The sequence below is a fragment of the Plasmodium malariae genome (assembly GCF_900090045.1).
Source record: "Plasmodium malariae genome assembly, chromosome: 9".
Taxonomy (NCBI): Eukaryota; Apicomplexa; class Aconoidasida; order Haemosporida; family Plasmodiidae; genus Plasmodium; species Plasmodium malariae.
The window spans coordinates 1,809,856-1,835,419 of NC_041783.1; the positions used below are offsets into that span (position 1 = coordinate 1,809,856).

Here is a 25,564-nt window from a genome sequence, read left to right on the forward strand (position 1 = left end):
AGGTACTTCAATTTTTCCTAATAATGCTTTTAATAATACCAATTGAAATTTATTAATCCTTACACATATTTATTAATTTATAATTGTAATATATAATTCGTAAGGGTAGAAGAAAACAAATTGTTATTAATACTAAAAAGGTAAAAATATATGATTAAAAATTCACATTCACGGAAGTTCTCATACTTGTATTTATTTTGTAGAATATATATTAGTACAACAAATGTCCTATTTTTATATATTATATTTTTACAACAAAAATAAAAAATCTATGAAAGTTCATAAAAATAGCAAATTATTTTTTTCCCTGTTCACTTCAATACTTTAATAAAAAACTGCATTTGAATGCTTTGTTATAGTATATATATGTAAATTTATATATATACATATCCCTTAAAAAAAAAAAAAAAGGGTTCCTAATAATTTTTGATTTAAAAAATTTGAGTGGAATTTTAACACATTTCACTTTTTTTTTTATTTTGATATATATTACATATGTATGTATATATATGTATATTATATGCATACATACAAAAAGAAAAAAAAAAAAAAAAAACACATTCTTTATTCAAAAATATATACTTTTTTATAACTAAAATACTCAAATTTTATAATATATATATTTTGTGAAATTTTATGAATGAGTTATAACAAAAACATAACGAACATTCTATTTTAAGCACTACTTTTAAGAAACGTTTTAAATAAAATTTTATTGTATATTTTGATATACACAGGATAAATCATTTGTGAAAAAAAAAAATATACAATGTATTTATAATCAAATGCTTTGTACATATATAAAATATCGTACCAATTTTAAGTTTTGAGAACCCCCATTTAAACATAATATAGCAATTAATGAATTTTATACGAGTTACTGTTTAAATATATGAAGTAATTTATATAATTTTTTTCTAATTAAAATTGTACAAAAATATAAATTACATAATTTAGAAGCTTAAAAATAAAATTTTTTTCAATGAATATAGTTTTTATGTATTAAAATATTTAATGTGTTGTGTTATGCATGTTTTACAATTAATTACATATATTTTATGTTATATTTAATTATTTTGAATGTTTTTGAACAATTAGAAAAATATATATATATATATAATACATATTATACATATGTATACATATATATTTATAAAAAAGTAATACATATTAAAAAAGTATATTTATATACATTTATGTTCTTATTTTTTCATTAAAAATTTTTTTACATTTCTTCTATTGGGACGTATAAGAGATCACATATACATGTAAAACAGTTTACTTTTTTTATTTTATTTTGTAATTTTTATTAATTCTCAATTTATAATTAATTTTATTTCCTTTTTTTTTCAAGAAATATAAAATTTCCATAAAAATCAGAAATAACATTTCATTCTTCATACATTTAATATAGTACTCATTACAGAGTATAGTTTTTTTGACAAGAACAATAAATGTTACCAAGATATTTTTAGAGCTGTTAAGGAAAATCAGAAAAGTAAATAAGCTCAGTTATAATATTAATAAAGATATACATACATTTATTTATGCTTATATGTATATATATATATATGTATGTATGCTCTTATGCATATGTCCCATAAGTGTAAAAAATTATAACATACAGAATGAATAGGAAATATACGAATTGTTGAATGCTATATTAGTATTAATGTACAAGTTTATAAAATAAATTTGTAAAAATTATATTTCATATATTATATATATGTATTGTTCCGTAAAAAAAATGTTTTATATGTATATATTAATGATTAAATTAATGGATAAATGTATGATATATTAAGATAATCATGATTTGTTAAAATTTTTAAAATAAATATAAAGATATTACACTACAAAAAAGAGCTGATGCACGAAATTTAAAGAAAAACTAAAATTGTATTTTTTAATACAAAATTGAAAGCATAGCATATGAATAAAATGAAAAAAATGAAAAAAATGAAAATAAATAATGATTATGCAAAGGTTTAACGAAGTATATTATAATAATATATATATATAATATATGTATATGTAAATATTAAGTTTTAATAATAAATATTAATAAAATTTAAGTACATACATAATAAAGGAGGGTTATTAATAGAAATAAAATTAATTTGTTTAATTGGGACAAAAAATCAATTTAATAATACAGTAGGGCATTCATTGTATTATATTTAAAATATATAAGTATACACACACACATGAACACATGCATATATATACGTATACATAATTATATAGATATACAGTATTTATTTAAACATTCGGCATATATGTAAAACATAGATACATGAACGTGTACATGCATGTGTAACATACCGTAGCTTATGTTTTAATATATATATAAAAGAATTGTTAACGTTAATACAAGATAAATAACTATTTTTTAATTTTTTTTTTTTTTATATATTGTTCATTTAAATAGATGGGAGCATATTTATCGGCACCAAAAACCAATAAAGAATCTATAGATGGAGGAAATTTAGAGTTGGATCCAAGTAGATATGGGTTGTCTTGTATGCAGGGTTGGAGGAAGAATATGGAAGACAGCCATATTTGTTATAATAATCTGAAAGTGAATGAAATAGAAGAAGATATTTCGATATATGGTGTTTTTGATGGTCATGGTGGCCCGAATGTATCAAAATGGATATCGTACAATTTTCGTAGAATATTTATAAAATGCATAAAAGAAGCTAGTGAGGAATTAATAAAAAAGAATATAGATAAATCGAAAAATTATAAATTAAAACTTATTAAATTAACTCTTGAAAAAACTTTTTTAAAATTAGATGAAGAAATGCTCTTAGCAGAAAATCAAGAAAAATTAAAAAAATACAGTGTGCCAACACAAGAAAATGAAGAAGAGTCGGATACAAGGGAAAATTATTTATATTCCATTTTAAATGATATAATATCAAAAAATATTAGCATTAAAGCAATAGAAAGGGATGGAAAAAGGTGTTTACAGGTTGTGTATAATAAAGATGGAAATCCTGTAGAAGAGGGGAGCACAGAATCGTCAAGGTCTTTAACAGTTGATGAAGAAAATAATAAATCCTCGACCATATTTGATAGTTCAGATGGTATATTAAAATATGAAGACGATGAAGATGAAGAATTTGAAACAGAAATAAATGCAAAGGACGAAAGTAGTAAAGACATTGAAGATTTCGATGACGATGATAATATTAATAATAATAATGTTTTTAAAAAAGATGGCGCAAATTCAAATGCTTTAACTGCCAGTAATAATGATACAAAAGTAGTTAAAGGAAAAAAAGATGCAGAAAAAAATGAATATGATACTGAGAAAAAGATTAATGGTGATACAGAAGAAAATAGAGAAATAAATATATCACCTAACAAAGGAATGGCTGAAAAGGATGCAAGAAATGATAATGGATTGTTGAATTTAAATAAAGAAAATAAAAATAAAATAAAAGATGAGGACAATAAAGAAATTTCTGATTATTTAGATTCGAATGATAGTGCTGAAACTAATGCTAAAAGATTAAAGAAAGATATGAATAATGAATATTCGATCAATGAAAAGGACAATAATAATAATAATAGTAGTAATAGTAATAATAATAACAGCAGTAATAGTAATAGCAATAGTAATAATAATAATAGTAGCAGTAACAACAATAATAATAATTATAATAATGACAAAAATAATGACAACAATAATTATGACAACAATAATTATGACAACAATAATTATGACAACAATAATTATGACAACAATAATAATAACAAAGAGGAGGAAAATTTAATAAATAATAAGGAATATAATAAAACGGAAAAAGTAAAATCAGAATTAACATATGATAATTTAAAATGTATGGAGCAAGAAGCAGCAGAAGCAAAAAATAAACTTAATGAAGATTGTGACACAAATAATAGCACAAATGGAAATATAAGTGGTTATGATGAAAATTCATTGAGATTATATGAAAAAGGCAGTAGTAGTAGTAGTAGTGAGGAAGGTTTTTCCTATGATGAAGCAATAACAAATGTAATTGATAATAATATTAGTAGTAGCAATAGTGATGCAAATAATGAAGGAGAAGATTGTAATGGAATATATGCTTCTGATGAACTACGTTTGTTTGAAAATTATTATTCAAATGATTATGAAGATAATATAGCGTATAGTTGTGGTTCGACAGCCATTGTAGCAGTTATATTAAAAGGATATTTAATTGTAGCCAATGCTGGAGATTCAAGGGCAATAGTTTGTTTTAATGGAAATTCCTTAGGTATGTCTACTGACCATAAACCACATTTACAAGAAGAGGAAACTAGAATTAAAAAAGCAGGTGGTTATATATCAAATGGTAGGGTAGATGGGAATTTAAATTTGACAAGAGCAATTGGGGATTTACATTATAAAAGAGATCCATTTTTACCTCAAAAGGATCAGAAAATTTCTGCTTTCCCAGAAGTTACATGTGTTACTTTAACACCTGATGATGAATTTTTATTCCTTGCGTGTGATGGAATATGGGATTGTAAAGATGGTCAAGATGTAGTTGGTTTTGTTAAAACACGTCTGGAGAAATTTGAGGAACCTACCAATGAGGAGACCCATATGGAAAAAATAGGTAATCATGAAAAAAACATTACTAGTGCAACGAGTGATAATATAGTTAGTAGTGTTAAAAATGATGAGGAAAATAAATGGAAAGATATTGAAAATAATTTAGATAAAGAAGAAAATAGAAATGTTGCAAGCAATGATCTAAACAGTAACAAAAATGATAATGTTGTGAATGATGTGGATATTGTTTTAGCTACTGATGAAAATAAAATGGATGATGACAATAATAATATTCTTCAGGAAAAAAATGAAAATGATGAAATGCATATAGAAAGAGACGATGAAGATGAGACTAAATTTGATTCCGCACCAATTATCGAAAGAACAAAATTCGAAAAATTTAATAAATTATCACAAATATGTGAAGAATTATGTGATGAGTGTCTATCTAATAATTATAAAGAGAATGATGGAATTGGATGTGATAATATGACATGTTTAATAGTGCAGTATAACCCAGTTTATAAAATACACACAGAGAAGAAATTTTTAAATATAGATGAGATTGAGTAAAGGTCGGTTGTCATTGGTAATGAACTTGTAGAAAAGGAGGAAGGAGGAATTAGGGGTATACTCGCAAGTTTCACACATATATGTACATATACATATATATACACATATGGACTTACCTATATTTACATGTACACATTTTATGAATAATACTCAGTAGAAAAATACTGCGCATTAAAAATATTATTTGTTAAATACGATCGTACAAAAATTTGTATTAATGCTATTTAATCATGCATTAAAATTTTTATACGTATTATTACACATTTTCTATTAATTTTTTCCCGCACTTTTTGTATTTAAGTCTATGTAAATCTTACAACTCGTAGCGTAAATATTAGTTAAAAATTGAAAAAACAAAAAAAAAAGGCAAAAAGACAGAAAATAAATAACAATAGTGAAAGCGTGCTTCATATGAATGAACTGCTTTTTTATTTTAAACAAATGTTTTGCAGTATACCTTATTTCTCTATTATATTTCAACGTACATACATGAATATATATATATATATATATATATTCATTTTTATAAGTATGTTTGTATATATATATGTGTATGTATGCGTGTGCGTAATTACTGCATTTATGTAGTTTTTTCTTTTTTGAAGATATACTTTTGTTCCTTCCATACCATCTATTATATTTTTATACTAAGTTACGAGGATTACTTAGATGATTAATTATGCGCAAAAGAAAGATTATCAACGTATCCCTATCATATATAAATGCATCACTGCTCATTTTATACATACAAAAATATTGTGTGAATGCATATATATTAGCATAATATCATACTAAAAAATTATTTCATACGATGACTATTACATAAACATGTTATAAAGCGCGTTTTATAATTTTGTTATATAAGTGTGTTGTGTAAACGTGTTTTATATATCAGTGCTATAAAAACGTTTTGTATGAGCTTGTATAATAGTGTTACACAAACGTACTATTTGAACGTGTTATTGTATAAATATTATTATATGATCATCATTTTGTGTAAGTATTTTATTGTATAACTATTTTATTAATAACTATTATGTGCTATCATTTTATTTAATTGTCAATTATATATAAGAAAACTTTTAATTTTACATTAATTTCCTGTTTCATATTATTCACCTTAATTTTTATATAAAAAAAACAAAAAACTAATATTGAACAAAATAAATATTACAAATGCAGGCACTACAGCTCATTGCATTTTAGCCAAAAAAGAAACAACTGTACGTACACATGCAATAACCTTTTCAAATGGACCGTAAAAAGAAGCACTATATAAATAAGTTGTAATTTACGAAATAAGGCTTAACTGAGAAGAAATAAAAGTGATAATAATAATAAGAATAACACTTCAAGTATAATTACACATTGCAAATTGTGTTATACAAATAGGTTAGACTCCTTGGACGACGTTAAAAAAAATGTTAACATTTTTTTTAATTTTTCTTTTAATTCATCATCATCTAAGCAATCCTGAAAATCTGAAAAAACAGAAAAAAAAAAAAAAATTTGAGAAGGATCAGAAAAAAGTTTAAAGAAATATAGTTAAAATAGTACACAATTACACGAAAAAAAAAAAAAAATACTTCTTTAATTTCACAATTATTATGCAAATTAACCCACCTAGTATATTTTCATAAATAGACTGTATGTCAATGTTTTTGGTGTACAAATGGATAAATATATTATTAGAAATATATGAATTGTTCATAAAAAAAAGAGCTATTAAGATTACATCAGTTAACTGATATATGAGATATCCCTTGTCACATAATTCTATGTATTCGAGATTTTTTCTACAATCATCATCAATTTGGATATTCATTTTTTTTAAATTTTCATTTACTAATAAATTTTTTTTTTTTTTTTTCTTTTCATTGGTAATGATATCATTATATTTTTGCCTTATTTCTAACAAGCGGATAATTTTCTCACATTTTTTTTCTCCAAACTTATTTAGGACTCTTCCTAGGTAAGTTCCAGTGCAGTGTATACATAAATTGGATATGACCGTAATTATATTTTCTTCAAATTCAAATATGGTAATTTTATTTTTTTGTATGTGCCTTAACATAAATAAGCAGAATAGATATTTTAACCCATTTAACTCTACAAATTTGTTGCACGCATCTTTATCGTTAAGCACAATTGCAAAAATTTTTAAGGATGGGAAACATAAAAATTTTCTTTCACTAAGTAATTTCAACATTAATTCTAAACCTATAGTACTATCAAATACTTTTTTATTATCATTTAGAAGTAATAAATTTCCTATGGCTTGAAAACAATTAAGCAGAATCTCTTTCTTGTTAATATTGGGAGGATCTTTATCTTTATATTTTGAAATATATTTTAAAAGTGAATTAAAAATTGAAATAGTATAATAAAAATCATCATACACATTTTCAGCAAATTGATTTATTCGTAAGATAAGTAAAACCAAAATTTCACTTGCATATAAAGAATTCGAATCATTTCCTTTTATTTCAACAGTAATTCTTTTTAATAAAAAAAATAATAACTTCGAATTAGTCAATAAGTCATTCTGTAAATTATTTTCTAACTCAAAAATATTCTCAAAAATGTTAAAGATAGAAGACATAGCATTGTAGTATTCATCATTCTCTTCTTCATTAATTTTCTCTAACACATTTATAACAAAATGCGTTAGTTTTTTGTTGTTTAAATATTCAACTATTATGTTACTTACCTCTTTGTCTAACTCATATAAATTTGAAGGATTCGTTATCTCTTTAATGATATCAAGTACTTCAATAACTATATCATTATTTGGATGATTTAAAAGATCAACAATATCTCCTAAAATTTCACATTCAACCATACTTTTATACAAATTTGTGCATACACTTAAATTTTTGGTATTCACTAACATTTCGTCTAAGTCTACTTCACTACTCACCCATTTTTCCGGGTTGTCTGGATGCTCAATTCTATCTCGCTCATTCTTATTTTTTTTCTTTTTAAAAACAGTAGCGAACTTTTTTATGCTATTCTCGTCGATGCATTCGACCTATATCAAGGGGTTAAAGCATAAGCGTGTGTAAGGATGTATATTTATATGGATATATATGTACACACGCATGCGCGTGTACTATCGTACATACAGAAACGCACGTTACTATGCGTTCTAACACTTTTGGTTACATGAAAAAGGAATACACAAATTAACTTGTTAAAAAAAAAAAATAAAATAAATATAATAAAAAAAAAAAAATAAAAGGAAATAAAGAAAAATAAAAAAAGTAAAATAAAAACAAAATAAAAAAAATATAAATAAATGTAATAGAATTAAAAATAAAAATTCACTGAAGATACACATTTTGCGGAATAAATTTTTGAGTAACACAAATTTATATGCACTAATGCAAATGGACACTTGTAACGGTTTCATTATTTTATTTTTTTTTTTTTTTTCTTTTATTTTTTATACATTTTCAGCTTGTTTTAAAATTTCCTCAATGTCAATATCATCTTCATCACTGTATTCCATATTCTACAATATTTCTGCATCTTATTTTTTGGTGGATAAAAGGGGAACCTATATACATATATATAAGTCTACATTCAAACAAAATATATTACTCTCAAATTGTAGCAGTTAACAGGGTTCAATTTGACATGGCTCTAAACTACAGCGACACATAAAATGACGAAAGGACTTCAATGGATTTGTACAATTTTTTAATATTTTCCTTAAATTCAAAAAAGAGACATATGCTTACGTGAGCAGGAAATGTATATATGCTTAATATGCATATATATGTACTTACATATATATACACTTACATATAAATATAAATTTTTTTTTGTATGTTTATATCTTCATTAAAAAACACTTTTAAAAATGGTAAATTCTGATACCAAAAAAAGTAAATTTAAAAATTATAATTGAAAATAAATATTAAGTTTATGATCTTACATATTGTACTAACATATTTTCGCTGGTCTCCCACAAAGCCATACATATATATATATATATATCTTGTGATATAAAAAAATGAAAATATTCTTTTTCGTGTGAGTTAATTCAAAAAATATTATAGCAAATTTAGAAAGAAAAAAAAAGAGAATACGAAAATATGATATGATGACAAAAAAAAGTTGTAAGTAAATGAATAGCATAAGTTTCGAAAAACGTATTACAAAATTTTATGTGATTATGTTTTTTGTTTCTTTATTTAGTTACTAATTTTTTAAAATAATTGTAAGCATTATATAAAGTTAATACTCTCAACAAAAGAATTGCATAATTATTATTTTCTTTCAGGATATATGCTATATTTTATTTGTGCTATATGAAATATCGTTCCTTTTTTTTGAATTAAAAAAAGAATTAATTTTTGTACAATTGCACAAAACAAAAATTTTTTTTTCCATTATACCTATATAAAAGAGGGTTATAATTTTGTATCAAAAAATAAGGTATTGGGAAATTACTCTGCTCTGAAGAGTGGAACAAAGCACGTTAAACATACAAAAAGGAATGTTTAATAAACGATGAAAAAAAAAAATATCAGCTGCTGTTAAGTAAAAGAATTACTGATAAGCATTAAATAAAAGAAGTTTAAAATAAAGTAATTTGAAAAATCATAAAAATTGAAGAAGCCCATTTCCACAGTGCCATTTCGCTAATCAGTATTAAACAATTTCAAAAACGAAATGACAGTTACACTAAAAAAAAATTAAACGGATAACTAAAAAGAACAATATAAAGATAATAATATAAAAGCATAATGAACATATTTCTTCATGCAAAAAAAGAACAAAAAACGAAGCACAAAATTAAATGAAAAAACACAAAAAAAAAACAAAATATATGAGCTTTGTTCCAACACGATATGTATTTAAACGAATGGAAGAATTATGCAATATTTACGCACGAACAATAATACATATTATGCATGTATATGCATATGTATAATCATATATATATGTATGTGTATGGGTACGTGTGTATTCATATGTATATGTCTAGAATTCCGATACAAAATACAAATCATTTGAAAAACAAAAAAAAGAGTCTTAACTATAAAATTTGCTTAAATAGATTAACGGCAAAACTAATTAAGGTATAGGATACAGATATAAAATGCAACTTTACTGCGTCTTTGGAAGTTGCATATTTCTTTTTAACAAAATCACAAACAATTAATAAAAGTAGCTTATTTTTTTTATCAACTGGATAGGTACTAAATAATATATTGTATGAATCAAAGTGCAAAACATTAAATGAGTTATATAATTTTATGGAATTAATAAATTCATTAAAAGTTGAAAAGCCCACCATACTATAATAATAAGATTTGTAATAATATTTATTGTTATCTGGGAACCTTTTTACAAAATTATTTAAATATAAACTATTTGGCTTGAGTAAAAACAGATGAGGAAATGGCAAGGCAACTTTGAATTCGATGGTAGTGTTATCATTATATAAACATTGCAAATTCAAAAATAATGGCAAATTATGTAGGAGTTTTTTTTTGAAACATAGTGTATATAATAAACATATTTCATTCTTTTTTAAATTAATATAATCATTTTCTTCTATTACTTTGTTATAATTCTTTTTCAAATTCCTTTTAACTACCTTAATGTTATCCATTCTATTTTCGCTTAGATTACTTTTAATGTAAATAATGTTATATAAAATCGACTTTATGTATATATTCAAGTACACATTTTCTTCTTTTATTTCTCCCTCTGCTTTGTTCAGCTTAGCATTATTACTTTTATTGCTAGAGTTTACATTGTTCGAGTTTACCTTGCTGCTAGCGTTTACCTTGCTGCTAGCGTTTACGTTGTTGTTCGTGTTTATGTTACTGCTAGCGTTTACGTTACTGCTAGCGTTTACGTTACTGCTAGCGTTTACGTTACTGCTAGCGTTTATGTTGCTGCTAGCATTTGAGTTTCTTCTAACGTTTACGTCATCATCGTTAGTATTATTATGCTTTTCTGTGCTTCCTTTCCCCTTATATAGTTCTTCACCCTTGGAAACGTTAGCATAATAAAGCTTCGCATAAATCTTAACAAGGTTGTTTTCAAAAATGAGGCCCTTGGTATTTTTTGTATAAAAATTTCTCAGAAGATTTTTATGTTTATTAATATCTTCATCTGATAAAAAGTTGGATTTTATTCTTGTGTTTATATAATTGTCTAAGTATGATATTTTTTGTTCTTTTTTATTGCACTTATTAATTATTTTTTCTAAATTGGTAAAATAGCTTTTCCTATTCAAATTTATAACATAACCAATTTTTTCACTGCTATTTGACATGAGACTTCCTTTAATATTTCTTGAAACCTTTACAAAGTAATTAAATTTCTTTTCAAACCTTTTATAATCACTAAAATAGTCATTGGTTGTTTTTTTGCTCAACGTGTTTACTCGTTTGTGTTTATGCGAAATTGCACTTTTCCTTAATTGATGATCCTTGTTCCTTTCTCCTTTATCGTCTTCTGTTGCGTCTTCTCTTCCTTCATGTTTATTCATTATTTCATTATTCCAGTAGCAAGTGATCTTTTCTTTATTAAGTTTTTTTCCTCGACCTTTACGAATGTCCTTTATATAACTGTCACTCACTACATTCTTTATTTTTTTTTTCTTATTCGTCACTTCGGATGAACTTCCCTCCCCTTGATATGAGTCGCTCAACATTTCACAGTTGTTAACAGTGTAATTTTCCCTAAATAAATGAGGGCTTTTACCTTTTTTTTTTTTTTTAGCATGATTAATATTATTATTTTTTCTATTGTTAATTAAAATTTTTTTTTTCCTATATACTTTTTCCTTCTCCAAAGAAGACATACGATGATTGCAATTGTATTTGTTAATATTGTTGTTAATTCTTTCACTATTACTACTACTACTACTACTACTACTAGAACTACTGGTGGTATTTTTTTTGTGGTTGCTCTTTTTTTCCTTGTGGTTATGCATCTTACTTTCTAATTGTTCCTTACTATGCCCTTTTTTTAAATGTTTATTTTTATAGTTTTGATTTTTTTTCTTTTTATTTATATTCTTTAAAAAGTTCATTTGCTCACGGCTTTTTAAATAAAATGAAAAAGTGCTATTATTCGTTTGGACATCTAAGTCATCTCTAAACGCTTTATATAAATTATCACCAGGAATTATTCTATCATCTTTCGCTATTTGAAAATAGTTGACACCATTCATATGGTTATGTTTGTCATTCTTTTTATTATCATTAGGTACATTAAAAGGATAATTCTTTTTTTTATTTTTCTCTCCTTTCTTTTCTTCTTTTTGAACTTCATCCACTCTTTTCATATTAAAAATGAATCGATCACTTTGATTATTTGTTAACATGTTGTGGTGAAGTTGACTATTGCTATTCTTTTCATTTTTTTCACTTTCTTCTTTTCGTACGTTTGTAAGAAAGTTGTCATAACCGATCAAGTCAGCGAAATCACTACTGTCGTCTTTTCTTCTATTCTCCTTAGTACTGGTCGAAGTCAAATATTTTTTATATTCCTCAATTAAAAAATTGTCAACTAATAAATCATTTTCTTCATCTACGGATTCCTTTGTATCGGTAACGGAAGCATCATAATCATCATGACCATCATCATTTTTAAAAAAATGTTTCTTCTCATTAAGACTATTATCCAAAATGTTGTTGTCATCACAATCATAATTATTTCGTTCTTGCTCGTTGTTATGAACAGCAAAAAATTTCTCTAAAATTTTTGGACTTACATTTATCCTCTTTTGATTTTTGATATAATTTTTCACAAATATATCATTAAAATTAGAGTTTTTCTTTACATATTTATATTTATTTATTATGTCATCGAGTAAGTGGTTGTAGCTGTTAGTTGTGGAATTTTCTAAGTTCCAATTAATTTTTTTTAGTTTCATTAAACTTAAAGAATTTTTTTCATACTCGTTATAACTATTCTTGTGTATATGTTTTAATAAAAAGGATAGATATAACAAGAGCTTTTCATTTTTCATCTGTGCATTTTGCAACTGAAATAGCAAATTATTTACCTTGCTGTTAAGATTATTATTAATTTCACTTGAATATTTTAATTTTAATTTATGTTCATTAAAAATAGCATTTAACTTAGTAATTTGTTCTGATAAATGATCATTTTCTTTTTTATTTTTCTCAATTAATTTTTCAGCTTCTACAACTTTTTCATTTTCTTTTTCCAATTTTTCTATTTTACTATTTTTTTTTTGTACAATATTTTCTATAACTGTAATTATTTCTTTATTCGATTCTATTATTTCTTTTAACTTACTATTTGCATCTATGTAACTTTCATTATCTAATTCTAGCAGCATTACTAATTTATCCAGTTCTTCAATTTTTCTTTCGTTTTCCTTATTTTTATTTTCATAAAATACTTTCTCCTTATTACATACATTATATAACTGCTTGTATAGATTTAAATTATTCTGTTTTAATAATTCCGTCTCATGATCAAAATCATTATTTTTCAAAAATATATTCATTATTATATAGGAATAGTTACTCGAAAAATTCCTTTCTCTTTTGTTTAATTCTTCTTTCTTTTCTATTTCATTTTCAATCCTACTTCCTTTCATCATCCCATTGCTGGACGTTCTCATTTTATCGAAACTATCTGCATTGTTCAGCTTATTAAAATTACTCATACCCACGTCTCCATTCATCACTCCCTTGTTAAAATTATTATCAAAGCTGCGATTGTTCCGGTTGAAGTTGCTACGGTTGAAGTTTAAGTTATTAAAGTTAAGATGACCGAAGTTAGAACTATTAAAATTAGTGTTACCGAAGTTAGGGTTACTGAAACTAGGGTCACTGAAGTAAGGGTCGCTGAAGTAAGGGTCGCTGAAGATAGGATTTGTAAGGTTAAAATTTTTTCTCGTAAAACTGAAGTTACTCATGTTCGGAGTGCTCAAATTTCTGCTAGTAAAATTGAAGTTACTCATGTTCGGAGTGCTCAAATTTCTGCTAGTAAAATTGAAGTTGCTCACGTTGGGGTTATTCAAACTTCTGCTGGTAGTAAAATTGAAGTTTTTAAAATTTAAAACGTTCTTGTTATTGCTACGAGTAGAATTATAATTATTCATAGTATGGTTACTCAATTTTCGATTTGTTAAATGATCATTTATCCCTGAGAAATCATTAATAATAGGTTTTGTAAAATTAAAATTCCTAGTGTTTCCATTGTTGCTATTATCATATCTAAATTTTGAACTTGGAAAAAGAGAATCATTGTTCATAAAAAAACTTTTATTATTTTTAATTTCTTGATTAGGATAAAAATTGTCGGTAACTTGTGTTAATAAGTACGCTGTGGGTACAAAAAATTTAGTTTTCTTTAATATATTTTTATTTAGATTTATTAAGCAAGTGTAATAACGACAATTATTTATGCTATCTAATATATCAACTGATAAATACAACTGATTGTTATAAAAAATAGAAAACTCGAACAATTCTGATACGTTTATAGAAAAATTCTCCACATTTTTACTTCTACTTTTCTTTCTTATATTTATTTTATTATCTAATGATTTTAATGTTAAATATATAAAAACATTTTTTATATTGAACGAAACGTTTATTATATCAGATATGTGAATTATTATAACTAATAAACTGCTTGAAGTTAACTGTTTATCATGGTTACTTGTTTTACTTTTGGATAATTTATTTGATAACTTGAAATCATTTATTGATTCCATTATATTCTTATTTAAAAAATCATCTTCATTACTATTTAAACTTTCAAATTTGAATTTGTTCTCATATAATTCTTTCTTTTTTTTTTTTTTTTTCCTCCTGTTATTATCCTTTACATTTGGGTAATTGAAATTTTCATCCATGTCACTGCTTAAAATTTTGGTATCATTAGGGATACCGATATCCTTATTAAATGAATCTATTGACATTGATCTAAACATACCTTTATCATGAATATCTTTTTCTCTACTAATATCATCACTTAGATAATTTCTTCTTTTTTCTCTTTCTTTTTTTTTCTTCTTTTTTTTCTTTTCACGTTCTTTTCTTCTACTTCTACCTTTACTTCCGCTTCTACTTCCACTCCTGCTTCTACTTCTACTTCTACTTCGATTTCTTTCTCTTTCATTTTCTTCATCTGTGCTTTTATATTTTCTTCCTTTTTTTTCATTCTGTTTTTCCCCTTCATGATGTTTTTTTTTTTTTGACATGTACCTCCTATTGTTGTTCATAAATGTTTTGTCACCTACTTCTGAATATCTCCTATTTCCATCTTTTTTGTTTTTCTCAAAACTATCGAAAAGTTTAACTGCTCTGTTAACTTGGGTAGAAACCTAATCAGGATTGAATTCCACGATATACACACAAATGTAAATAGGTACATACGCACATACAAGTGTACACGTATATATAAATATATATATCAAAATGTGAACATATAGGTAAACACAAGGACACATAAGCAGTACATAAAAAGACATACACATGCTCATCCATGTAGCTAAAATAAAAATAAAATAAAGTAAAATAATAACAGTATACCTCTACTAATTGCTCGAACAAATTTGCATTCCCCCTTTCTAGTGCCTCTAGTGTTAATTTTTCTAATATAAGTAAATCTCTGAAGGGGATAAAAAATATGTATATATATATGCATATACATTTTTTGGTGCCTTTTTTTGAATTTTTTTTTTTGACTCATGTGTTTGTGTGCAATTTCATATAATGCCAAAGCTTTAATTGCAATTTTTAGATTCCTTACTTTTTACATTCTCTGTATATTTCTCGCATCACATCAATATCTACATTTATGAAAATACAGAAAAGAGGTATATTTTATGATAAATATGTGTTTATAGATTTTGTTTTTCCTTCTTAAATGTGTATATATATGTACAAATATATATATATATATACATATACACGTGTGGGAGAACAGGTGGAGGATGTGAACAATATATATAAAGAGTAAATAGTAACATAATTTTCTTTAATAACCCGTCGAGTCATGATGCACACATGCCTCTAGTTGCTTCGCCAGTTCCTTAAAATTTGTAATTTTCTGTTTGACGTTTTTCATTTTGAAAAAATAAATTTTCAATAATTAAAAAAAAAAAAAGATTTCTTCCCCTTATATGGTGACATATTCTTTTTGCAATAACATTTTATAATTTTGTACCTTCAGTTAAGATGATAAAAAAAATCAAAAAAAATTAATTATAACTTAAGCATATTATACAAATCTAAGAACTAGAAATTTACTATATTATACAACAGTTGTTTATTTATGACAAAAATAAATGAGAAATAAAAAAAAATATAGTTATCACATAAAAAATAAGCCCTTCTAAGATGAAATAATATAAGGAAAATAAAAAATGTAAATTAAATTTTACAATAATAAAATATTACAATTATATACATTCATATTATAATTAAAACGAAAAAAAAAAAATAGGGAAAAAAAATATTTTTTATTTGTCAATTTTGCTTCATTTTTCTTTTTTTTTTTTTTGCTTCCAATTATTGCTACAAATATTTCAAATGTTTTTTCTAGGCTCTTTTTTTTTTTTTTTTTTTTTTTATTTCCTTGATTTCTTTGAGGAATTTCATAAGATGGTTTATAAGTATTAATACATTTGTATATTATATATATATATATAATATATATAGAAGCACTTCATTGTTTTTACTAGAAATTTTCCAACCTTAAAGCAGAATGGTAGATTTTCCTCGAATGAAGGCAAAAATTTTCAAAATTGGAAATGTCATTAGTAAAAAATTTAAATGAATTGAGAAATAGAAGAATCTGAATCTTGCCTTAATTCATTTTATCATGCTTTTTTCATTTTCTCTATGCACTATTAGGCATTTTTTTTTTTAATTAAAAAAAAAAAAAAGAATTTTAAAAACGAAAATGTACGCACTATTGTGTATATATATATGAACAAAGGATGTTCAAGCATGTTTCATTTTCTTCGCATATATAATCAAATAAGTCGAACAAAAACGTTTAACTCCATCCCAAAATTTTGGGATAACATAAATGAAAAAAAAAAAAAAATAGTTTTAAAAATTGTAAATGTAAAACGAGAAAATGATTTTAAAAAAATAAGGGAAAAGCATTAAATATTAGATTTAAAAAATTTTGCAGAAAACATTAAAATAAAAAAAAAGGTGAATAAAATAGGGGTATTGCTGCTATTCCTATATACGCAAATGCTCTTACATATATATATATATACATATGTGTGTATAGGCAGTAAAATATGCACACTTTTGTAAACATAAAATGCTGCCCAAAAATAACTAGCTTAAATTTTAATAGTAATTTGAACGTAAAATTAAAAATAAGTAATAATTAGAAATCATTTGAGTCAACAGTTTTCCCATCATATTAAAGCATTAATTCCTAAAAAAACAATAAATAACAATGATAATAGCAATAATATTAGTAGCAATATAGCAAAAGCAGTAATAGCAATATAACATTTGCAATAGGAATAATAATATATTGTTAACATCGTGCGAGATGAGTTTTGTAGGAATGTAAAAACTTACCAAATAAGAGAAGAGCGTTTTCTGGTGTAAATTTTGCTGATATTAAATTTGAATAATTAACTCCATACGACTTTGATAACTTAACATATGGATTATTTTTTTTGGGGGACTTTTCTAATTTTATCCTTTTGTTTTCTACGGAACTCTTTGTTTCTTTTGAGGCTAAAAAGCATAATCGATACAATTTAAAAACGGGCCAAACATGTATGTATATGTGTGTGTACTCAATTGTACATAAGCGGCTGTGTATACGCATATACATATGTGTGCATATATAAGTGTATACATATATGTGTAAATTCCAATATGCCCATGGCACGATTTTTTTATTTTCATTTTATTACCTTTTGAACAATTGTAAAAATCAATGAGACTGTTAGAAGACATAGAAACTAACAGATTGTTATCATAACTGAAGTCCATATTTAAAATTTTGTCTTCATAGTAATCAATACTACTTATAGTTTTCGATTTGCCATTTTCTTTTTTTGCATATTCTTTGTTTAAAAAATTATTATCTATATAACTATCAAACGATTTAGTTGTATGAAAATATGGGGTATCCTCAAGCTGATTCGTACCAATAGTATTCTTTGATTCCACGTTAATATATTTGTCAGTTGCCAAGTCAATAAGATTTATATTATTCGTATAACCACCTTTTAATCGGCATAAAAAGATATAAAAATGGGAAGAAAAAGTTATATTAAAAGATGCACAGTGGATTATGAAATAACTAACATGCAACGTGTAACTGAAAACTATAAATAATATATAACAAGAGGATTAATAAACAGATTAACTCGCGGGTTAACAAAAGGATGAACAAATAACTGCTATGTAACATCTACTACATGATGAACAAACATTAGAGATTAAAATAAATAAGGTTTCCAAAAAATTAAATAAAATAAAGTACTATAAAATAAAATAAATAAAACGAATTAAAATACCTGCATACGAAAGTAATTTCCCGTTTTTGGAAAAACATAATGAAGTTACTCCTTGACTGCTCGGATAGTTATTCTTAAACCGCTTGATGAACGAATTTACCCTTACGTCATATAGATGTACATAATTGTCTAAATGATGGGACAAATGGCATGTGCACATGTTTCATGTGCCGTAAAGAGGTTATATATTATATGCATAAACATATACATAAACACACACAAATATATATAAATATATATACATATGTATATATCTACGCACATATATATATATATATATATATATATGTAGTACAATTATGTAGTCAGAATTTACCGAAATATCCGCAAGCTACAAGCGTGCTATTGTAGTGATATTTACAAATGTTGGCAGTGGAATTATATTTATACGTAATAAAGGGGTAGGTTTTATTAGTTGAGTAGATCCTTAAATTTCCATCATCTTCACATGAACAAAAAAAATAACCTAAAAAGGCCGTATCAAGATACCATATGGGGGTATGTCCTCCTACATATTTCACATAATTTTTATTACTAATAGTACTGTATAAATATATATCTCCATTTACATTACCTGATAATAAAATTTTATTTGTTTCACCAAAACATAAACTAGAAACATTAAATATATTACCATACAATTTCGATATTTCATTTTCCTCCTGATCATCTAAATCAATAGATATTGTATTAATTTCTTTTAAATGATCATATTTTCTAATATCACTTGGATCTACTATACTACTGTTTTCCATATCTCTTTTTTTATTTTTTATTTTATTTATTTGTGATTGTTTAATATTCCACAATTTGATTATATTATTTGTATGAGCTGTTGCAACTAATGATCCATCAAATCCTGAAATTTCTGCACACGTCATGTCGTTGCAATTGTTCAGGCAGTAATATAACATACTGGGCATTCTATTTTTTGTAACTTTTAATCTATTTCTCACTTGTGTCCTTATTATGTGCTTATAGTAGTAGTATGCGTCACTAGTTTCATTTGGTACATACGCATTTTCTTCCTTTTCCTTTACTAATTTACTGTTGTCATCCTGCATTGTTGCAATGGGTAACAAACACATGAAATTAAATTACAGAAAAAATATATACATATATATATATATATATATATATAATATATAATAAATAATAATAATAAATAATAATAATAATAATAATAATAATAATAATACGCAATATGTGCATATATACATGCGTGTGCGCATGTATATATGCGCACGTATATGAGAATTTAAAAAGGGACGATGTATCAACTACTCTATCCCTCACGGTACCTCTGCAATTTCGTCTTTAAGAGAGTATATGGGGGGCAAATTCCACTGAACAGGAAAGCTTAATTTTATATTATAAACGAAGTTGGTCGATACAAAGGAATAAAAGAAATTAAAATTCCTTTCAGAGTCATCAACTTGTATTATTTTTATTTTTGTCGTAATTAAGTTGTAAAGTGAAACACCTCCATACACGCTTAAATAATGCAGCAGGGACTTCTTTCCTAATCTAAAAAAGGTGAAGCACAAAATATGAAAAAAAAAAAAAATTGTTATAAAATAATGAAAAAACATGCAAAATTTTCACAAGTACACGTGGGCACAAAATTAGACAAACAGAGGTATACAAATTTCCCCTATTACTGTAAAGCTTAAATTTTTCCACATTTACAAAAAGGAGTACTTACTTTGTCATGTACACTATATGTTTGGCATCTTTTTCTTTAAAACGAATTAGCGATATCTCAAACATTTGACTTAAGCTAACACAATTTGATAAGAATTTTGTTACTGGTTCATATGCAGAAAATTTTTTTAAATATTTGTTTTTAAACTGAACCAAAGTATCATAACTGCTGGTTAGTAACAATATATAAATTTCTAATAACAAACAGAAGGCAACATTATACAACTGTAACTTAATTTGACTTAAATTATTTTCACACCAATTAATAAATTCATCAAACATATGAATTAAACTTGGTAAATTAAAATTTTCCTTTTCTACACATTCTACTTGTTTTTCCATGGGAGAAGATCGTATAGTTACGTTAATATTTCTATTAATGTTATTTATTTTATCCTTTAATATGTTCAGAATTTCTTTATCTAAATTTAAATTGTTTAACAAGGTATCTAGTGACATACTCTTATAATATTCTAAATCAAAACGATTAACACTTCTCACGTGATGATTTCTTAATGAGGGTGATGATATCTTAGTGCTTTCATTATTGTTATCATTATTGTTATCATTATTGTTAACATTATTGCTAACATTATTGCTAACACTATTGTTTTCGTTATTATTAGCGTGGTCATCTTCATCAATTACATTTCCAAATAATTTTGTTAAAGCTATCAACTTTTTATCACTTCCCATACGCTCGTTTGAATAGTTAGATAAAGTTTCATAAACTTCGCTATATTTTTTTTTTTTTTTTGAAGATTTTAAATCATCATCTTCATGACCAACATCAATTTCTTTGTACATATTTTTTTCTTTATCTAAAAATACTTTTGACAAATCATTGTTCATATTATCATAATTTTCGAGTGGACCTTTCTTTTTATTATATACATAATTGTCATCCTCTTTTATGTTCATATTTAAATTTAAATTTGAAATTTTTCTTATTTCTTTCGTATAATTATCTTCATTATCATTATGTCCTGTATGTATCGTACTGAAAGGGGCTCTTGTAAAGGTATTTTGTTCATTATTTTCATTAAAATTTAATAAATGGTTATTGTAATCGAAATTTTTCTTTTTCTCTTTGTAATTATCTTCAAATGGTGTTGTTGCCATTCTTTCGTTTTTAGATGCTTCCAATTTTTTCCCTTTATTTTTTTCTTCCTTTTTTTCTCTTCTTTTTTTTTTTTTCGTTTTTTCCTCGAATTCTTGTCCACTTCTTTTAAAAACTTCCATACTATTTTTCAATTCTGAATTCATATTTTTGTCAAACAAAATTAATGTACCTTTTTCCCTATCCTTGATGTTATTATTGTTATTACTTACGTTTATGTTGTTAATTCTGTTAATACTGTTAATGTTGTTATCTTTTGCACTAATATTTACATCATTGCTATTGTTGATATTACTGTGCATAATGTCACTGTTGATGTAGCTCACGCTGTTGAAATTGTTAGGTGTGCTGATATTCCGTTCTAACGAAGGATGCCCACTTAAATAAGGCATACTGTTACTTCCAATATTATCTAACGGGGCAGTAGTATTTTTTTTTTTTTTTAATTCTTCATATGTCATATTTTGGTTTATATGCATGGACGGACTACTTCCACCGTTAATATTTATTTTTTTATTTATATAAGCTCGGTCCATTTTATGTATTTTGGGCGATTTTATATTTTGCTGATCAAGTGACTTCAAAATTTTATTGCTATTTTTGTACTTTTTTGCATAGAGTTTCGACTTGTTATTTTCTTTTAACATATCTTTCATCATATTTGTTTGGCTCATATGGTTAAATGCATCTTTCGCGCTTTCCTTATCATTGTTCACGCTCAATTTGTACACACCCGCGTTGTCTACGTTGTTTGCCAGTCCGCCGTTCGTCAAGATGTTATTCGCTATACTGCTGTTCGACATGCTGACACTCAAGTTGATATTCCCTAATTTGTTATTAGCCAAATGGCTGTTCGACGCACCACCATTTTTCATACTCATAATTTGCTTCTTTACGCTCATTTTGTGAAACATGGACGAAGAAAGATTTGCATTTTCAGGAATAAATTTAATTGAATTGTCCATTTCACTTAAATTGTTATATCTTACATTTTTCTCATCATTGATATTTTTAAAATTTTCTATATTCCTATAAGTTTTAGCATCAAACATATTATTCGCTTGTATAAAAGCCTTTTTGGCTTCATTTCCGATGATATTATTATTATGGCTGATATTTTTGATATTGTTGTTATTATTGTTATTGCTGATATTGCTGTTATTAATGTTATTGCTAATATTGTTGTTACTGCTTCCACTATTATTAACACCATAAAGCTTGAAATTTGCCTCTTCATTAATGAGTACATTAGCAGTTTTATTTTTACCATTGTAATCTGTATCCTTTGGTTTGCTGCTCAATTTGTTATCTTTCTTGGGTTGTACGCCGAAATGATTCGTGTCATTAATATTATTATTACTGCTGTTATTACTAATATTATTATTACTAATATTGCTGGTACTATTACTATTAACGCTATTATTGTTAATACTATTACTGTTAATACCATTATTGTTACTACTATTAATATTATTAAAACTGTACATTTTATTTATATTTTTAGTATTGATGGAATTTACATTATAAGCATTGTACATTAACGAGTTATCTACATTTTTTAAACTTCGAGGATGCTCACTGTTGTTATTAATACTTCCATTATTATTAGACATACTAGTGATATTTGATATACCAGTATTATTTGACATACCAGAGCTATTTAACATACCAGTATTATTTGACATACCAGAGCTATTTAACATACCAGTATTATTTGACATACCAGAGCTATTTAACATACCAGTATTATTTGACATACCAGAGCTATTTAACATACCAGAATTATTTGCTTTGTTGATATTATTAAACTTCTTGGTCGAAATGCACATATTATTTTTCTCATTTTTATTTAATAGATATTTTTCCCTAATATGAGGCATATTATTTTGATTTTCTTTCATATTACTAATTTTATTATTTATTGGACGTATATTATTCTCTACATTTTTCATATCATTTACAAAAAATCTATTTGTGCTTACAGGATCTAAACCAATAAAATGGCTGCTACTGTTCATATTATTGTTAATAATCATTTTATTATTTCTCTTTTTTATAATACCTTCAGAGTTATTATCTGGTGACTGTCCTCTATTTTCCTTATTATTTAATTTATTATTTATGTCTACATTATTGTTCTTCATACTGTAATTCATACTATTATTATTATAATTTAAGTTGTTCACTACATTTTCTCTTAATCCGACGCTACTCTTGTTAATTAGTTGGTTCATATTCCTATTACTGCTACTGTTAATATTATTCTTACTGTTATTAATATTATTAGTACTACTATTATTATTATTATTAGCTATATCTGCGCTGTTCATTTTCAAGTTTTTGTTCATATTCAATTCGTTGGGCATGTTGTCATTATTATTTACTACTACTTTTGCGTTAGAATTACTCACAGGATGTTTCATACTGCCCAGCTTGTTATTTATACTACTGGTTAGATTTCCCATACTGCTCGGCATATTACCCCTAGTTCTCAACATGTTGCTTATGCTACTCGGCATGTTGTTCATACTACTCGGCATGTTGTTCATGCTACTCGGCATGTTGTTCATACTACTCGGCATGTTGTTCATACTACTCGGCATGTTGTTCATACTACTCGGCATGTTGTTCATACTACTCGGCATGTTGTTCATACTACTCGGCATGTTGTTCATACTACTCGGCATGTTGTTCATACTACTCGGCATGTTGTTCATACTACTCGGCATGTTGTTCATACTACTCGGCATGTTGTTCATACTACTCGGCATGTTGTTCATACTACTCGGAATGTTGTTCATACTACTCGGAATGTTGTTCATACTACTCGGCATGTTGTTCATACTACTCGGAATGTTGTTCATACTACTCGGTATGTTATTAATACTACCTACCATGCTGTTCAAACTATTTGACATGGGATGTTTTATATTGCTAGCTATATTACTCATATTATTCGGCATGTTATTTAAATTGCTTTGTATCTTATTGACGTTACTGTGCATCTTGTGCATATTATTCAAATTACTCGTTAATGCATTTATACTATTTGGAATATTATTAATATTATTATTCATAACACTTTTGGGTGTGGCGCTCATATTATTCGGTATATTGTTTATACCTATAAGCAAATTCAAATTACTGTTTATGACGCTACTGGAATTGTTCCTGGTATTTGTATATTTCTCATTATTGCCACTATTAATATTACTGCTACTTTTATTACTAATAATATTACCACTACTATTATTAATACTACTAATACTGTTATTACCACTACTGTTATTATTGCCGCTACTGCTGTTATTACGACTACTACTGTTATTATTATTACCACTACTACTGTTATTATTATTACCACTACTGCTGTTATTATTACTATAATTATTATTCATATTATTCGGAATTTTCATATTGTTATATTATATTATATTAATTATTACAAATTAATGATACAAAAAAAAAAAAAAAAATATAAAATTTATAAAAAAAAATACAGGAAAGTTTATGCGATTAATTTTGTCATTACATTTGTAAATTTTTACCATTAAATATGCATCATTTTTTTTTACATTTATAGTTTAATTGCTTTAACTGTTATATAATTGTATTCATAGGAGTACATCATGCATAGCGCTATCAATAAAAGCTCTTCCTTTTATTTAAAAATCATTATTTTTCCATTTTTCTTTCTATACTTCATTATATATGCTTTTATATATTTGTGTTCAGTTTTGCATCATTTCCTTTTTAATTTAGTCCTTTAAAAAAAAACAGGCATATAAAATTAATGAATTATGAAACAAAATTAAGCTAAATTATGTTATATTATACATCATTACACTGTATTATATCAAATTATACTCGAAGTATGTCAAATTTCACTATAATATTATATCAAATTACACTCGAACTATATCAAATTATACACTATAATTATATCAAACTATACACTATAATTGTATCAAATTATACACTATAATTATATCAAATTACGCTACAGTATATCAGATTACACTACATTATATTAAAAAATTTTTATTTTTTTTATTTTTTGCTTTATTGGCTCTAAGAAAATGACTTCAAATACATG

The 25,564-nt window shown here is 25.3% G+C and overlaps 4 protein-coding genes across 4 annotated transcripts; 1 reads left to right on the forward strand and 3 right to left on the reverse strand.

Annotated features, from left to right (window-relative positions):
• Positions 1-2,431: 2,431 nt before the first annotated feature.
• Positions 2,432-5,125, forward strand: PPM2 (protein phosphatase PPM2, putative; the record flags this gene model as incomplete). The annotated part of the gene is made up of 1 exon (XM_029005184.1): positions 2,432-5,125. The coding sequence occupies one exon, from the start codon at positions 2,432-2,434 to the stop codon at positions 5,123-5,125; it is 2,694 nt and encodes an 897-aa protein (XP_028861799.1).
• A 1,380-nt stretch (positions 5,126-6,505) lies between these two features.
• Positions 6,506-8,636, reverse strand: PmUG01_09048000 (beta-catenin-like protein 1, putative; the record flags this gene model as incomplete). The annotated part of the gene is made up of 3 exons (XM_029005185.1): positions 6,506-6,606; positions 6,749-8,156; positions 8,577-8,636. The coding sequence occupies 3 exons, from the start codon at positions 8,634-8,636 to the stop codon at positions 6,506-6,508; spliced, it is 1,569 nt and encodes a 522-aa protein (XP_028861800.1).
• Positions 8,637-10,172: 1,536 nt separating this feature from the next.
• PmUG01_09048100 (conserved Plasmodium protein, unknown function) lies at positions 10,173-16,210 on the reverse strand (the record flags this gene model as incomplete). The annotated part of the gene is made up of 4 exons (XM_029005186.1): positions 10,173-15,464; positions 15,673-15,751; positions 15,893-15,932; positions 16,129-16,210. The coding sequence occupies 4 exons, from the start codon at positions 16,208-16,210 to the stop codon at positions 10,173-10,175; spliced, it is 5,493 nt and encodes a 1,830-aa protein (XP_028861801.1).
• A 1,312-nt stretch (positions 16,211-17,522) lies between these two features.
• PmUG01_09048200 (WD repeat-containing protein, putative) lies at positions 17,523-24,884 on the reverse strand (the record flags this gene model as incomplete). Its single annotated transcript, XM_029005187.1, has 7 exons — positions 17,523-17,542; positions 17,692-17,853; positions 18,036-18,350; positions 18,645-18,773; positions 18,961-19,702; positions 19,946-20,171; positions 20,350-24,884. 7 exons carry the CDS (start codon positions 24,882-24,884, stop codon positions 17,523-17,525), a joined length of 6,129 nt encoding a protein of 2,042 aa, XP_028861802.1.
• Between the last annotated feature and the right edge of the window lie 680 nt (positions 24,885-25,564).